Source organism: Limanda limanda, chromosome 22 (genome assembly GCF_963576545.1).
Source record: "Limanda limanda chromosome 22, fLimLim1.1, whole genome shotgun sequence".
NCBI classification, from domain to species: Eukaryota; Metazoa; Chordata; class Actinopteri; order Pleuronectiformes; family Pleuronectidae; genus Limanda; species Limanda limanda.
In genome coordinates, this window is record NC_083657.1 from 10,710,033 (window position 1) to 10,728,005 (window position 17,973).

At 42.4% G+C, this 17,973-nt stretch overlaps 1 protein-coding gene across 1 annotated transcript in view; it reads right to left on the reverse strand.

Annotated features, from left to right (window-relative positions):
• The window catches only part of LOC132996114 (collagen alpha-1(XXV) chain), a 137,939-nt gene that overhangs the window by 35,606 nt on the left and 84,360 nt on the right, over nt 1-17,973 (reverse strand). The window contains exons 5-9 of the mRNA XM_061066435.1: nt 11,708-11,734; nt 9,823-9,849; nt 3,214-3,285; nt 2,500-2,616; nt 1,356-1,391 (exon numbers count right to left, since the gene is read on the reverse strand). Of these exons, the coding sequence (XP_060922418.1) occupies nt 1,356-1,391; nt 2,500-2,616; nt 3,214-3,285; nt 9,823-9,849; nt 11,708-11,734 (279 nt within the window). The remainder of the gene's footprint in view (nt 1-1,355; nt 1,392-2,499; nt 2,617-3,213; nt 3,286-9,822; nt 9,850-11,707; nt 11,735-17,973) is intronic.

The window sequence follows — 17,973 nt, forward strand, 5'->3', positions numbered from 1 at the left end:
TGGGTTGGGGTTGATCTCCAAATGATGACATTATTCCTTGTTAAAAGTACATTAGCGTCACGCGAGCCGCATACATTTGTTATACAAACATCTAAAGCACATTTTGAATCGGAGTCGACGTTCATCTTTTGGAGAAATACACTAGCAGCTGTCACGAGCGGTTGTGTGAGCACTGGAGACCTATGGCAGCTCACCTGGGACCATCTATTGCAACTCTGATGAGCATGACATGCTAATTCTGGAACATAAGTGTGCCGCTTATTGTGATAACGGCTGAGAGATATAATTAAAGTCAACAAAAGCTGAAACTACCGCGGCATAAAGACTTATATAGAGGGCGGCATGTTGACCTGAAAACAATTAGCAACCAGGCTTTAAACTCCTCTTTCTCTCTTTGATTTTTTCTATAAAGCCTCATCATTTTTTATTTTCTCTGCCCGTTTCTTTCCGATCCACCAGACTTTCCCACACCGTGGAAAAGATCCGGGGCGATGGAATTAGAAGATGATAGCGCTTGATAACACCTCCTCTGTCAGCTTCGCTTTTCCTCCGCTTCACTTGTGAAGACTGACGTTACCAAGTGTTCTCTCGGGTCCCGTTTTCCGACCTTGCCTTCTCTGGAATTTGGCTTGACCTATCCAGCGGAGCTTTTATGAGGAAACTTTAATCAAATGCTTTATTTGCCGAACACCACAAGCGGTATCCCGTTGCTGTTAACTGGAACAGTTTGTCCCTACTGTATAACAGGTTTTTGAGGAAACTTAGGATTTTGAAGGGTGTCATAAAAAGTATCATTAATATTCATCTTAGTAGCCATAAACTTTACGAATATCTCATAAATATTGGACATTTAAAAATATCCTAAATGGCAGCATCTGAAAATGACTGGTTTGATAGATGATGCTAAAAGAGGTTCACTTTACCCCAGAATGTAATTGTATAACAATGCAGTGCCCGTTCTAAAGTTTATTATTGTTAAACATATCATTTGTACAAATCCCGTCGAATTCAACAGTGCACTTCCCTGGTTCCTTAGCGGTGCACATGGCAAGTGTGACGACAATGAGTTGAACAGTTCTCGAGAAATGCTGGACAGATACATAACAGATTTCTGGGATAGGCACCTGCAGATATTCCCTGTTCCTACAAACACTTCACCTAATAAATTAACTTTTGGCAGAACCTGGCTGTTTGCAGCTTCATCCCATTTCCAGTGAAGGTCTATTTCCCAAAATGTCACTCAATCTACATTTGCATGAGAGGGGTTCACGCTATTTCTAAAGACTACATTTTCTACCACCTTTTATTTCTAAACATTTCATTGATGATTGCTAGGAAAGAAAAATTTGTCTTACCGCAGGTCCTATATCTCCTGGCTGCCCCAGATCACCCTTTAAGAAAATAGAGAACAGACAGGTCTAAGTCTTGGAATTTCAAATGATCATAAAAAGTATTAGAGCAAAAAAAAAAAAAAAAGAAGTCAAATTGTCTGGTTAACAACAGAGCACTCTCTGGATTATTATTTTTGTATTCCCCATTTCTTTTAGCAGCTGCTCTGGTGTGTAGCGGCCGGGTTGCCAAGTAGAGCTCAGCATTGTTCAGCTCATATACCGAGTTGGCTGGGAGGCATTTATCATGCTGTGCCACCTGTACCCTTCACTGTCCCTGTCCAACAGCCTTGTTCTCTTCTTTGGTTCAGGCCTGGCTCTCGGATGGTCACGCAGGTCTCGGGGTAGAAATGAGACGCCAGCCATGTCCACATTGCTCTGCCAAAGTCAATGCGTGAACTGTGTTCCCGTCTTTTGTGACATTCACCGGAGGATTTTTGCCACCGTCTTTCAGAGTGATTCATTGCAGCACAAGTAAATCATAAAATAAACAACCTCAGCAATAGAAGTTGAATTCCGAGGGAAAACACAAGTAATGCCACTAGCAATTGGGGGGGAGCTTAAAAACAATAGTCATCAAAATTTTGGAAAGATTTGGATAAACAACACTTTATATATTTGCACCCCCTCTATGAACCCAGCCAAGTCAATAAAGATCAGCTGGAGACCTTGGAAGGTTTTATGGCTCAGCGTAATTGACAGGCGTTTTCTGTTTCTTCTTTCTCTCACAGGCAGAATTCACATAAATTAGTGTAATGCCAGCGACGGACTTAAAGACATGGAAAATATTACGTTATAATGAAAACGAACCAAGAAAACGTAAATACATGGAAAAGAGCATTTTCCTGGAGAGCATATTCATATTGAGCCTAAAACATTTGGGTAATGAACTGCACTGTAGCTCGTCATTAAAAAGGTTTTCATTGGGATAAATCCCTCTGGCACTGAGTCAAATTATTATGAATGGATATTATAATGAATATTATAATGGGAACAATGCAGTTTTATTTTTACAGGAAAAATTTATCTGAACAACATTTTCTGACAACAAAAGAAAACTCTGTCAATCGCTAAACCAACTTCCCCATGACAGGTGATAATCAATACTCACTGCTAGACCAGGCACACCTCTGGGTCCATCTTTCCCCGTGTCCCCTGGAGGCCCCCTCGGCCCTGGAGGGCCCGGTGGTCCCGGAGGCCCAGGCGGTCCCGCCTGCCCCTGATCTCCCTGTGTGTCGGAATAACGAACAGTTCATCATCATTATGCTGTGATATTTTTGGATCAGCACAGACTACATCAGTTAAATAATGATGAAGCCGAGAAAAATTAAATGTTCTGGCAGGTGGCTATATGGGCGGCCTCCATTCATAACATGGAGTAGAACTTGTGCAATTGAATCTCTCGGCTAAAGCTACATGTAGCATACAACAGTAAAGATGGAGCTGCAGTTGTTTTATTTACGGCTGAAATATTATGCATGCATTCCTAAACGGACCTCATGAGAAGAATAGGGTTTGTGCATGAGGTGCAGACTGAAAAAAGTCACATTGTTTAGAGTGTAGAGCTACAAGGTGAAAATATACTGGTAATGTGTGGTCTATTATTAAAATGGATTGTCAAAAAAATTCAGCCCACTAACTTGCAGGGACATTGTTTAAGTAATGCTAGGACAGTCATTGATTCATTGTAACAGAAGGACTATAAGAGAGCATGTGACACGTTTGTCTGAAGGCTTGCATGCAAACTGCAGAATGGCCAGAGAGAAGTAATACGAAGAGACTTGGAACGATGAACAGGAGGAGAGAGTGAGGACACAGCCACTACCTTAATGAGACGTCGCTTTATGAGCTGCTGGTCAGCAGAAAGAAAGCCATGATTGATCTTAGGGAAGACCATCTGAGAAGGTGTGTGAGGTCAAGAGGTCGAAGGTCACAGAGGTGAGAGAAGGTTGAAGAAGGATGAGGTCCCGGAAGAAGAAGGAGGAGGAGGAGGAGGAAGGCAAATGCAAAAAGAAACAGATTTTGTTAGAGAGGCCTGTGTTCGTGGACCGCGATCCGGGCGCCTTTACACATTGGAGAGAGAAATCCACACTTTTCCAGCCCTGAGGTGGTTTGCTTTCGGAAGTCTGGGCTTATATTTTGGAGCCAGGGACCGTAATTACCACCTCGGGGGTGCAAGGGTGCCACAGTGTCCTCGCGGTCCCCGGAAAAATGGGAATTACTCCTTCCCTGCGAAAGCGCTGTCAACATTATCATCATCATCATGCTTGCTGCTAAATCAGACCCCGGGAGCTGCACACACTGACACCAGCTTAGTCCAACCCTCTGAGTTGGGGTTGATTTATTGACCTTGTGCCTTTCAATGCCTGCTTATTCTGCCTGTGTCCATTGGTATTAAGTGGCTTCATCCATCGCTGAAACAATCCTGAAGGCCAAATTGGTTGGATTGAAGGATTTGTGGTGAACCATGGGCACGGGTTTTAAAAAAACACCTCGGTTCATCGGCGAGCTTTCCTCTTGGAGTTCCTTCCATTCATTTTAGCATCAATGGACACGAGCCAGACCGTGTCTTGCTTTCAGGATTCCTATTGTTCCAGTCCGCTACATATTACTGGACTATAAAAGGCCACCTTTGCTTTGGCACGTAGCACGGAACACATGCACCGAAATCTCCGGAATGAAAAACTGGTAGCAGTAGTGGGGAAGGGACGATTGACTGGCTGTGATTAATTAGATGGTGTTTTTTCCCTGTGTCTACTCTATCATCTGGCTGGGAGAGAAAGCAGCCAGCGGTGAATCCTTTACTCCCAGTGTGCGCGGCAGAGGGGTCGGACTGAGCAGCTACAGGCGACACCGCCGCCGACAAACCTTGACAGTCAGGATCTGATTGCTGTGCAAAGCAGCCAGCGTAGGGAGACCAGGCAATCCCTAGAGGGACAAACAGCAGAACATGGCACAACACACGCATGACATTCAAACACATGGGTGAACAAAAACAGATGAAGGTGGAAGAAGATAAGCATCCCACTTATAAATAGAGTCACACATTCATCAAGTAAGCAGCGCAGGATGTGTGATTTTAAATAATTTCCTGCTTTCCCTTCCTATTAATCAAAAGCCAACATCGAAGCAATTCGTTTTGAGAAGCAGACATTTCAGTTAAGGCAAAAATATGACCAGCATTTAATTTAACTCTTCGCCATAAAATCCACATAAAAACATTTGTTAAAGCGACAAACTCTGTGCTAGGACACGTTGATAGATTGAGGTATGGTATTGTTCGAAGAGTTTTGGTGGGTCGTCACATGGATTGAGATGTTTACTGGAAATTCAAACAATTGGGCTCAAATTCCCTTGTCAAAAATCCTCATGACAGATGTGATCCGCTCATGAAAACTAATGGATAGAAGAAAGCGATGGGTTTTCTGCTGGTTAAGAGACGACAATGGTTTATGGCTGAATATTAGCTTTGATACGAGTCCAGGAACATTGACATATCCCCAGCTAGACATGGTTTTGAATCTTACACTCTCATAAATGTAGCCCATTAAATTTGATTCCTCTCAGAGATATTGTCAATACGTAGGCATATACATATATATATACATTTTATGACACTTTCATGCCTGTCAAACAAGGCATTTGATATTGATGAGAGTTTTAAGTTTTCTGTAACATGCATTGACGGCAAATTTCTACCTAAAACATCAATTCTGCAATCTCCATAGATCGTAACAGCTATAAACAAGCTTGATAAGTCGTCCAGGTTTAATGTACTTGGGGGCACTAGACAGAGCAACACTTGGACACTTGGGCATGGACTAGATACAGTATAGGTTATATGTCCTGCCTCCTCCATGTTAGCAGACGGGACATAAACCAGTTTAAAAGCAAGGTTCAGAGAGTCTGTGGAAAAAGCTGCAGTCCTGGACACTATCAGGGGTTGAGGTTGATGTTAGTATCTCTGTCCTGCTATGTATTTGGTTTGGGGGGAGTTTAAACTCCATCAACCTGAGCCAAACTTTCACAATATAGTATTGCATTACATCCTAAACACATAGATTCGTCCTCATAGTAAAATCCTTTTACCCTACGTTAAAATTACAAACACATGGCATAAGAAATATGAATTTATAAAGTAGTTTATCTAACAAGGGAGTAAGGGCATGAATATTTTGGAACAACGATATCTCGATTGCATGACAATAACAATAGGTTAATTTTTTTTCATATTTTCCTCATATTTTAGATAGTCAACAGGAGACAATAAAGACTTTCACCACACCATTAGACTTTAGCCACAATGTATATCATGGATCAAGTTCTCCCAGACCGCCACATTTCTACTTCCTCCCACTATCCAGATATGAAGCCACAATATCCCATATACTAATACTGCTATCTTCTACTTTCGGAGCCTGAGTATGTATAATAGCAATCAGGACATGGAGAAGATTGAGTGAAGTCCTACAGATAGACACACTTGGCCAATCGTTTGTCAGTATCAGGAGTCAATCATGATTTAATTTGTTACCATCACCATCTTCGAGAAAAAAAGTAATTTGACGTGGATAGGCTATTTTGACTTTTAATACGGGTCCACGTCCCATCTATTGACATGGAGGAGGTAGGATTTATAGCCTGTAATGCAACCAGTCTCCAGGGGGGTGAACAAGATGCTTTGGCTTCACTTTTGGAGAAGTGTCCTGTCGTACATCTTTGTCAGTCTAAGATCGATTCTAATAGTTAAATGAGTTCCACTGGAAAACAACTCTTCAATTAATTGTAAAAATTTCACCAAACTGATTGCCCATTTACTTTTACTGCTTCATACTGTAAATAATCAAATTAAATGAACTTGAGATTTTTTTTCTCCAAACACTGGCACACTAGCATGTTGCGTAAGAGATCAATCTTCTTCTATATTAAAGCTTATACGATAAAATCTACCCTATCCAAACATGGATTTGGTGCCATGTCTGTGGTTTCCCAAAGATAATTCAAAAAGCATGGCTCATTAGGAACGCAGGCTGATTTAAATCAGCTCTGCAGCAGAACAGAGAGAAATGGATACTCTTGCACTGCAGACAATAGCAATGCTGTGTGCAACTTAGAACTATTTCTCGAGTTATTTACAACCTCAGACATCCTGGGGACAAAGGAGGGGAACAAGTGGTTGATCATGGTCAGCGGGGGGAGGACAATACAAAGGGTCCAGGCATGGAAATGTGTGGTGCGTGTGCAGTCTCCCTGGGTTGTTGCCTGCTTGCTTTTACAATCAATTTGAGGCCGGAGAGAAGCTGCGGTCAGATCGACAGCACGTTGACAACCTCGCTGACCAATGTGGGTTTGAAATGTGGACAGAACAAACCAGTTAGATCTTTCCCTACAGGAGGCAAGGGGAGGAACGCTCGACTAGAGTAGGTGTTAGAGAGTTCTCACCTTGCATTGCCTCTGTGCTGCTATGTACGAGTAAAAGAATGACAGATAATCCAAACCAATTGCTTTGTTTTATGTTGGTTATATGGTGAGAAGCTCTGTTGCTATGCATTGCAATGCAGCAAGATGACTGCAATTGTAGTAAACAAAGTCCGATATGAGGACAATCAGCAACAGCCGTTTCAGGATACTGGCCAAAACCAGCATCTCCCTGGATCACAAAACATCCAGAGCAACTACAGGCTGTGGCCTTTCCTAAATATTTATCTACAGATGTCTTTAATACATTTCAAAGTGGAATAGTACATGCATTTGGCATTACTCAGATACATCAAAATCGTCTCCAGTGAAATTCATCTAAGGCCTCTGATTTCATGTGCAAACAACCCACTGTACAACGCTTCTTTGTTCTGAGCTGAAAAGTCAAACGCTGGAAATTACATAACCCCAGCCTCTTTATTTTGGAAGAACATTTGGACAAATTTGTCAAATCCCAAGATGTGAGAAAGAAAAAAAAGCCGTGGACAAACATGGGCGCATTTTTTGTTTTTTTGTGAAAATCTCAGGAATCTTTCCTCCGACTGACCCAGGAATTCATCAACCTTTTGCCTGACAGCTGTAGCTAGTGCCATTCCTCAAAAAGACCACACACCTTCCTCTGGGATGATGCACACAGACAGCAACGCCTGTTAAATTCCCTTTATGTACCACCAGTGGAGCTCGAGAGGCGGCCACACATTTGTTTGCCCCAAACCGGCTGATTTACTGTTTAGTTGCTTGGTTAACCTTTGACATTTTGGATGTGGCCAGCGACCCTCTGGGTTAAGAAATGACTTGACCCTGACATGTGCGGAACAGGCAGAGGAAGTGAGTGTCTGTGGGGGAGCTCTGCCGGCCATGTGGCAATTTGAGCAACACCCGTACACATCTTTATAGTGAGGACATTTTAGATACGGTTTTTGTCTATCTCGTCAACGCATGATCGTACATACTGATCGGTTAGTGACCATTGGTTGTACACTACTTTTCACGATGCATTGTGGGTAAAAATGAGTCCACTATAAAAGGGAGGGTATACAAAAATTCCACAAAACATTCGCACAGCGCTACAAAATGTCAGATTCACTACATGTAATGATCAGTGAGTGATTTCTTACACAGCACGCGATGCATAAACACAAAACGTCTGTCCTTTAAATGATTCTAAATTTAAATCCGTTTGGATTCGATACAATCTGGCAGACAGCGCAGCAGACATACTCCTGACATGTTCTTTTGTTTACATGTGCGTCCATATGGGTTTAATTGACTCTCTGCACACAGGCATTACCGGGCATGAAATGAGCTTCACTCGCAGCCAGGATACATTCAAGGTCAAGCAGCACTTGTTCTGTTATGTCTTCATTTATTAGGGGAAATCTTTCAAATACTGTTCCGCTACATTAACCTGCTAATCGATTGCAAAAAGTCAATACTCCATTCTAAAAAGGAGGTAATGTGATTTGGTGGTGACCTGAGAAGTCTTCCATGCATCTGCAGTCCTTCACATGCGTCTGTGACCGTGTGTTCATTTGTACCTGTTAGGGAACAATCTGCGCAGTAACTGGAAATTAATGAAACACTATCTCAAACCCGGACAGTTTATTTATTTACTCTGCAAGACAAATAGGGCCGGGTTGGTCCCTGTAACAACTCTGTCAGCCACGCTGCTGTTCCAAAAGTATAAATCACCGGGCTGATAGAGACAGATGACTCCATTTCCGAGGTTAAAAGGGTACAAATTATGGGCAAACCCCAAGAAATGTGATCTTGAAGGGGGAGGGTTTAGTCTCTTCAATTCATCTGGGGAGCAAAGATATTTCCTCTGTTTGCTGCAGTTCAGCTCTTGTAGCTTTAACTATTATCCAATAATTTTTTATATCATTAAAAATTTACCAGGGATATCACAGATCCTGTGAAACCACTTGGTGACCCACGATCTCTCTGAACCTGGCTGTCATTCGAGGAGAGCCCGCACATGTAACGTTAGATTCATCACTCTGAGACCACTAATCAAATTTCACAGGGGAAGGTCACTTGTGTTGACTTTGAAGTCGTTAGAAAAAATGTGGTGCTTCGACTCGCCGCACCGGCCCAGAGGAGCGCTGGAGTTAATCGGCAAACTGTTCAAGCCACATACTGAACTGGGATCAGGTCCACTGGGGGGGGGTGGCTGGCGTTCTGGTGACGTGACTTCTGTGTTGTTGCGCTCTCTTGTCCTTTAACTCTCTTGGCGCTTTAACCTCTATACCAAATCTGTAACTGGCGTTCAGGGCGACTTTGAATCCGTGCGATTTACGCTCGGTGACGACAGCGATGTGCATCATGTGACCCCAGTTAATGCAGTCTAGTTTAAACAAACCTGTGCACTCAGAGAAAGCTAAAACATAATTTGAGAAAAATGAGTGCTACGTTTACTGCTATGTGGAGATAAAGTCATTCATTTCAGTCTGTCAAGCATGAAATAGCACTCACATTATCATCATTTAGAAGCTACACTTTGATAGAAATGTCAAACTATAGAGCTGGAAATGATTAAGGCTCTGAATATGAATAAGAGTGAAGGGAATCAGGAGTAATTACAGATACAGAGCTAGTTGGCTTTTGATTATAGTGGAGATTGTGCAGATGTGTTCTTCTCGTGTGCAAAAAGCTGGTGCTTCAATGTTCAATTTGAAGACAAAAGATTTTTTTCTTTTGGTCTTTACACGTGAAAAGTAAATCGTCCCCGTGCTTTCCGAGGTATCATGCACGTTTTTCTGCCCATTCTTGTTGTAGAAATAAGCAGAGCTGGAAATGCTTGTTGTGTTTGGCCAGATGGGAAGAACACTATCCCCGGAATTTCATGCATCTCAAACCTTTTGCCCACAATTCTGCTGGGGGACAACACACACACACACACACCCACACACACATTTGTCAGCTAATCACAGAAAGTTGGGAGTAAGCTGCATACCCGTGGTCCCTGGTCGCCTTGATCGCCCTGCGGAAGGCAAGAAAAAAAGAGTTAGGCTTGAAACACAGGGGTCGCACACGCACGCGCACACACACACACACACACGAGTGTGGTGCCAATAATAAGCAAGACTTCCACCAAAATCATTGAGGCATAATTCAGAACACATTGATAAAGGAAAATAATACAGGAACCCTCAGCAATTCATTGTGGTTCAGAGTAAAATCACTTACGATAACGGGGACTGACATGAATTGAGTATGAGAGACAGAGAAAGAGAGAGAGAGAGAGAGAGCAGTGGTGTGAGGTTTGGTGGGTAGGGGGGGGGCTGAGTGTGGACGAACTGCATTACCAGGCCCGATTTCATGCCCCAGAGATCTTTGGCTTTCTGCCTTTTTTCTGGGGGTGAGATCTCTGTGGAGGGAGCCCATTCCCCAAAGTAGAAAACGTTTCAAATCAACCTGCATGGTGAGGACTGTGGGTTTATCACGTTAGAGTGGAACCAAGAACAGCACACTTTTGTGTGAGGTAAGTGAAGGAGGACGAATTGCTGGTCTCAAATCGGATAACTCAAGGTCCTCAAACCGTGTGATTCGACGTCCCTCCGCTCGCCTGCTGGTTTCAGTCCAGCTACAGCAGTAAAATGAGATGAGCAGTTTATCACACGTGGATTTAAATTACGCTCAAACAAACTCGTAATCCCTGTGAAATTTCAAATAAAGCAAGCTTTTTGGAATGTATTCAGTCAGCCGCTCCAAAAACCGGATTGAATGGCAAAACTGTTGTGAGTGGCCACGACGATGCGCACTTTATTCATCTTGGGTGGGAGGACGGAACACAGTTGTTTTTCATTTCATTAATCTGCAGATGAAGCGGTTCACATGAGGCATGAACGTGCATCCGATCAGGACGACTACGTTCGTCACAACTGCCCTAATGGATGCAATTAAATATGGTTTTATCCTTTTAATATGGTTCTGTAAGTGGTCGTGTCTTCGATTTTCTGCTTCAAGGGACACCAAATGAGAAAAAAAACACACACATGACGTCTGTCAGCGCCAACGTCTTTCCACACCCCACATTACAAGAAATCATCAATTACCAGGGAGCGTAACTAGACACAGATGAGAATCTGAGCCTCTGTGTTTGTGTTTAGCTCTGGTTAGCACTCTCGCGCCATCTCATTTTATTTCATAGCTGAATAATCCCTGAAATATAACAGATTATTGCCCAAATTATAGCTTTTTTTCATAAATTGTTTATTTATTTATTGCTATCTTGAGACAGGCCTTGATCTTCCACAGTAGCATTTTAGAAATATCTGTTTTAAAACTTTAGATCCACTTGTTTCCATTATACAGGAGTTCAGGGAGTTAATCAACTGGATCTCCAGTTCTAAGGTTTTTTTGTCTTTTAAGCGCATGTATAAAGAGACAGTGTGGTCATGTTGAATGCACGACTGCTGTTTTATAGAGGATTGTTCAACTGGAATTTAAGGGCCTCATAGTTTGGCTCTGGACTTCAATCGTTCATGTTCTGTGCTTTTTGGACGACAGGAGAATTTAAATATTCAAACTTGACGACAAAAGGACTTTACTAAAAGTATGTGTGAGAAATCCTAAAGTCACACTGTATTTTATTGTATAATTTTACATATTTCTATTTTATTTGCATTGTATTACTCCTTTAAATAGATTTTTTTTTTTTTAAAGAATATCCTTTTTTTAATTTAATTGACCTCAATCTCTTTTCTTTTGCTATGCTTTTTTATTTAAATTCATATCTCTGTTTTTAATGTTCTGTCCAAGAATGCAAATGAGCAACATATCTTTAAGCACTCAAAGAAGAAATATGAATAAATAACTATCAATATAAGATGACTCACCTTTTCACCCTTTGGACCTGGAGTACCCTACAGAGAGAAAAAAACAGGATGGTTCAAAAAATGTCCAACACTGCATATATAACAAGAAAATGAGAAATTAGCATGTCAGTTTGTTGTAATCATTGTGGCACTATGGTAAGTAACAATACCCCAAAGACAACTGTGAAAAGCCAGAGTGACTAATCATGTAACCGAGAAACAAGCTAAACAAAACTTGAACGTTGTGGTCGTTTGAGGGAGGCGCTGAAATAATACGATTACGAAATTGAGTTTTGATGAAACCAACATTGTGTACTTTCACATTCAGTATTTGATTAAAATGTCCTGTCACAGACTGGGAACTGGTGCGTTAGGCATCGAAGAAAGCACGGCTTATACAAACATGCAATTAAAACAAAAAACCCAAATCAAGTCCATGTTTACTTAGAAGATCAAATCCAACAATCTCCAAACCACGTATTGGCAAGCACACGGTAAAAATGTGGCCCAAACAAGACGGACGATTCTTGTTCCTTTAACGCAGCAGTTTTTAGTGAGGCGACGTTGCGTCCAGTGCCCGTCAATCAGCAGCAAAGAGCTTCTGGGTGGGCTCCGTAAAAAGATCACGGGATGAAGCGGAGGGTTTTAACGATGAGCCGCCCATCCATACGCCTGATTCTAATGAGCTGGAGTTCAAATAAAGTACTACATGATTAAGATTGACGGATGAACGTCCCATGTGTTGGGTTCTCTTTCTTTCTTTCTCCGAGTTTGGACTTTTGGGAAGAGCTATCTTTGGAAAAAACGGTGTCGGTTCGTTTTCAGCCGAGCGACTAACTGACCACCCGCTCAACGGTAATGTTCACGAGCCCCTGGAGGAACGGAGAGGGATTGTTGGGCCGATGCTAATCTGTAATCTGTCAAATATATTTATAAGATAAAACGGCTTTATTTCCACATACAGACAAATCCGTATCAAGGTACAGATCCAAATCTCCTACGATCACTTGATTGAGGATTTTGTAACTGCCAGAAAAATGTTGCACTCGACCTCAGGTAAAAAGAACAACTTGTTCTGCTGTCACAGACATGGAACTGTAGTAGCTGTGCAGTGGCTACTTTTCCTGGATCGCACTGGTTTGTTTCCAAAGACATCAGACACGCAGAAAAGCAAACTGACACTAATCCACGGATTGATGACATTAGAATAAAACCGATGTTTGGACGCTGTTCCTTAAGAGTCTATGGACCGGTGACCCAGAACAGTCGGCTTGCAGACACAGACAAGCTTTCACTGCATTGGCACATTATAGTTTGGTTTTAAAACTGAAATGCTTCAGAGGTAGTCCAGCAGTTTTCCGCAGCCAATATCTACCACAATGCTCTGGGGAAAGTAAGTCGTAGCCAGGATTCTGCCTGCTCAGTGCCGTTGGACATTATTTTTGATGCACAGTTAACTATGCATAGCTTTTTGTTTATGTATAGTCGTGAATGTCCCAACAGGATCTTCCCTGGGCCCATTTTTGCCTCGGTCATGTGGCTGTGAACCTGCACAAGCATGTATACTGCATTGTACCGGTTGAATAAAAGGCAACTGTGATCGCTTCGACAAACCCAGACTCACACTGATGGGATACACTGCTTTACACACACTCTCACACTCACATCTAAAGAGGTGACATACAAACAGCCACAACACACTTGTAAACACAGAATGTGCCATTATAAAAACAATGTTTCCAATTGCGCTTCCTTGGGGGGTAATAACACAGGCAACATTCCAGCGCGGCAAAATAAGTTTCCAGCATGTTTCTGAAAAGGGAAGGCAGCCAAAGGAAATGAGAACGGGCTATTTGTTGTGAGGGAAAATTGCCTTTGGACAATAGGAGGCTATTGACAAGCTGTTAGAGCCAACATGTGAATGGCTGCAACAAAGAAATACACAAATACACCCGCTGAGTAGTAGTATTGTGTCTGACACTGGAAAATCCAGATTGAAAATGAATACTGAAATGTATCACTTGGCAAAGTACATTTGTGGACAAAAACTTTGTGGAATTTATCATTTAAATAAATTCTAAATTGTTTCAAGACAAGTGCAGCAACACAGTGAAACATGATCAAATCCTTTTTGAGCTTCTATTAGAGGGCAAAACACATTTCAACTTCTTTGCATGCTGGCTATCTACTTTTCTGACGCTGTCAACGTTTGATAAGTGTTACAGTTGACTCAGTGCGTGTATATATTTTTCTCTTCAAATTAAATATCTTTTTTGCATTTCCTCAGAATATAAATGTGTCCAGCAAAGCAACTGCAGATGTATCTCCTGGCTGTGCATCACTCATAGACCTTAAAGAAAGATGGACGACATGGAGACCCCCAAGTGAGGCCAAAGCACAGTACAGGTCATAAACCCTCTCTCCTCAATTCGTGGATGGGACACGGAGCACACTAAAAACATTAAACACACTGATGTACGCCCAAGTTCTCATTTGTGCCAAAGTTTGGTTTCAATTCGTTATTTGATGCTATAACAACGTTGTAAATCGTCATGATTGACAGCTGAGCCTTAATCTCGATCGTGGCGTGTGTATTGGCGGGACATGGCTCCGTCCCCCGACCGCTGCGGCGCAGTCTTTGGCTCCAAATGCTCAAGATGGCAGTGATCACATCCTGGCTAGTTTAGCTTCATTTCTGGATAGTGACAAGTCGTCCATCTTTATATACAGTCCATAGTGCCATCATATGAAGCATCCAAGCTTGATATATTTAACAAATGTACTTTTGAACTGCATCAGTCCAATAAATGACAGCATGTACTGATTTACTTCGCTAGGAGTGGAATGCTGCTTTTATACACCTCTTCATAATCTTGTTCACTTCGCTCATCTACCTGCTCGTAAAGCATGTGGAAATGATTTGGCTGCCCAGTCTGCACCTGCTCATTATACGGCCCATCATTTGCACATCACTTGGACAGACAGCATCCACAGGGGCTTTTCCAAAAGGTTTAAGCAAGTACAGTGAGAGTCTTTTATGGAGACTATTAAACAGAGCTCCTGCGAAGACCATTTCAAAAGAGGGAAAACTGTACTGCAGCAGGTATCTGTTTGCAGCTCTGTGGCTTTGCTCTGCCCCAAGGAAGGTTTCTAATCAGCACCTGCGTTTGCTTTTCACATCATTCTCTTTTTTACTGCTTCTGCTCTGGCTCTTTTTCAAAAGCAGCCCTCCAGCAGGTGCCAGACATGGCTCATCGGGCTGCTTCTGTTTGATCCGTCCTGCTCACAATGCATTAGTTTGTTGAGCATGATTAACCCCCCAGTGTTTATTATAAAACTGGGTTCTTAAGTGGCCACATATATGTAAAAAGAACGCTATCATGTTGTTTTCAGAATTAAACGTATTTTTACATAAGAAGCTACCAGCAGTAACTAGGTAGTATTGAGCTGCATCAACTGTTCGGTCAACACGACGCCTCTCCCTTTCATACTTGGGATTCAGGCGCGTTGACTTGGTGCAGTCTGGCCTCTAAAAAAGGCAAAGAACACGAAGAGGAAGCACAAACAGTTTTTGTACCGTCTTGTCCTGTTTCTTTGTTTTGACAAACCAGTTGCAGAGGTTTTTCCTGCAAAATGCCTCGTCCTTACCTACAGTCTGGGAAATCTCCCTGCAGGAGCCATCTGGGAATCTCTACGCTCCCTTATTAATGAGATAATGAGGGAAAATTGAGATTTCTGTAGAAAAAGACCTGTTTGCAGACTCTTGCCTCCAGCACGATCGTAAGTGCACCGCATGCACCAAGTTAAGGCCGGGACGCCGGCGCATGCCAGCGGAAATGGTGTCATTGCTGGCAGGAGTCACTGCGTGCGAGGACAGGAATGGCGAGAGTCTTGATATCGTCATGGGTTTGCCAGATAACATGGGGGGACTCCAGGAAGTTACTACACTGAGCCAAGAACTACTCCAGTCCCCTGTTGCAAAAGCTTGAGTTGTGGATGATTAACCAAACATGCTAAGCTCTTGATAATGGAGCTTTTTCAGATGTTGGTAAACCCTATTGCTAGACTGGTGCTAACCTAAGCTAACCGCCTTTAGCAGAAATTAGATTCATATCGGCAAATATGCCTATTACCGAAACTGTCAAACAACGTCTTTGGCAAATTTCTGAGAACAATGTTACATGTGGGATTTCCATGTGTGTCCATGATAGTATTTCAATGGGTTTCCTCGAAAACTTTTTTCCAGATTAGTCCCAGTGTAAGGGACGTCAAGAAATATCAAATGTGTCTTTGTAAAAGCAGCTGCCCCAAAGCAGAAGCTCTATATCTACTTATTGGAAATGACACACATCACATTGATGGTAAGCCTCACATCTTCTGCTGCTTAACGCCGGGCAAACCTCTGTCAAACTTCCATCATGAGATGATTTGTAACAGAACATCCTCTGTGCATGATACTGTCGAGTTGGTGGACCACTGGATCAAGTTTACGTTTTTTTTTCCTCTTTCTCTTATATCCACATACATGTCCAGCTTATCATTCCGAGCCAAACCATGACCACTGTCTCCTGCAATGGCCTGAATGAGCTGCGGGTATGAATTAAAGAGGAAACCCCAGCCACCTTTAAAAGGGAGCGGGGGAGGAATATGGAACAGTCTAAAGTGAAATATAAGAAAAGGCAAAGAGAAGTAGAGCCAAAAGATAGAATTGAAGGAATTTCTTCAAATTTGATGAAAACTTTGAAAGGATGAACTGATTCGATTTGGACAGTCAAAGGTCAAAGACCCGTGTCCTCACAAGAAATCGTTTTGGCGTCTGGAACGTGATATCTCAAATATTTATAATTTTGATGCGCAAAATATTCTCTTCATAAAAATGCTCTGGTATAAAGACAAGTAATCAATTAATTGATTCAGTTCTGTATGTCCATTATGATTTGTCAGATAACATTCCTTCTTAATCAAGCTTGGAATCAACAAAGACAATTAGAAACAACATAATAAAATGAATGAATGACTAATTATGAATATCAAGTCGCTTTCACTCAGTCACACACCTCATTTCAAAATGGTCTCAAAAAGATGTCAAGAAACTTCATGAACATTCGTCACACTCCTACTCTTTTATCATTTTTCTGGATGAAAGCTCAGCAGTGCTCGTGTGACTCTGCAGTGTGAGGAGATGGGCTGGCTCTCATCCACGACTGGAGCTGTTGTTGACATGAGCAGAGTGATTCTTGAGGGTTTAGCTGAGAGCCTCGAGTGCGATCTCGTGAATCCAACAAGATGCAAAACGTCAAGAAACGTGAGATCTGCACGTAGCCTCCGTCTGGACTCGGGTGTAGTTTTCATCACAGCGACCTGTTAAACCTATCGAGCTCCAGGAAATCAATCCATCAAACGGAGCTCAAATCCTCGTGAGAGGACGCGGGCCAAAGCGGGCTGGCAGCCGTCGCTGTAGCCCAAACTGCTGGCCACATGGCTCCAATCATCTCACCTCAGAGCACTGGCATCTCAGAGAGCGCAGGCCAACAACTACCGCTTTTACAACCTTGCCTTTACGGGCTTACGGTTTTCTCACACAGCAACACAATATGAATAAACATGTGTACACAGGAAGTTGAGCGAAAAGCAATCCTCCAGGCGCAGAGCGTTGACAGGGAAGGGGTAAGTGATGAGGGGGCAGGTGAGGAGTGCTGCCGACCACAAAAGTGGGAAGAGGGTCAAATAAACAGTTCGAAAAGACTGAACTCCGACTTAAGCACTTCACACAGTAAAGTGATAGATTGTGTTTGCTATGCCTCAAGTGAAAATAATTTCTAGATCCCAAACGTCAGTTTGACCTCACTGACTCACCAGAATAATCAGCCATTTGGGAAATAGGCTACATTTATTTTCTTCTCTCCAAGTTAGACAAGAAGACTGACACCACCCTCAAATCTAAATTGTTAACCATGAGAGTGCCACCAGCGGCAAGTTAGCTTAGCATAAAGGCTGCATGGAGACAGGGGGAAACAGCTAGCCTGGCTCTGTGTGAAGGAAACTAAGTCTGACTGCCAACACCACTACAGCTAATGAACAAGAACTGAAGTAGTCCCAAAAATGAGCCTTGGAACACTGCAAATTGGCATTTAGGCACTTCGATTTATGGTGCAAGTTACTGGCCAGCTGGGCAGGTTTTGTTGCCTTTGGACAGCGGCAGAGTGAGTGTTTCTGCCAGTTTCTAAACTTTATGTTAAGATAAGCTAATCAGTTATTAGATAAAGATGAATGTGACCATTAAGTGA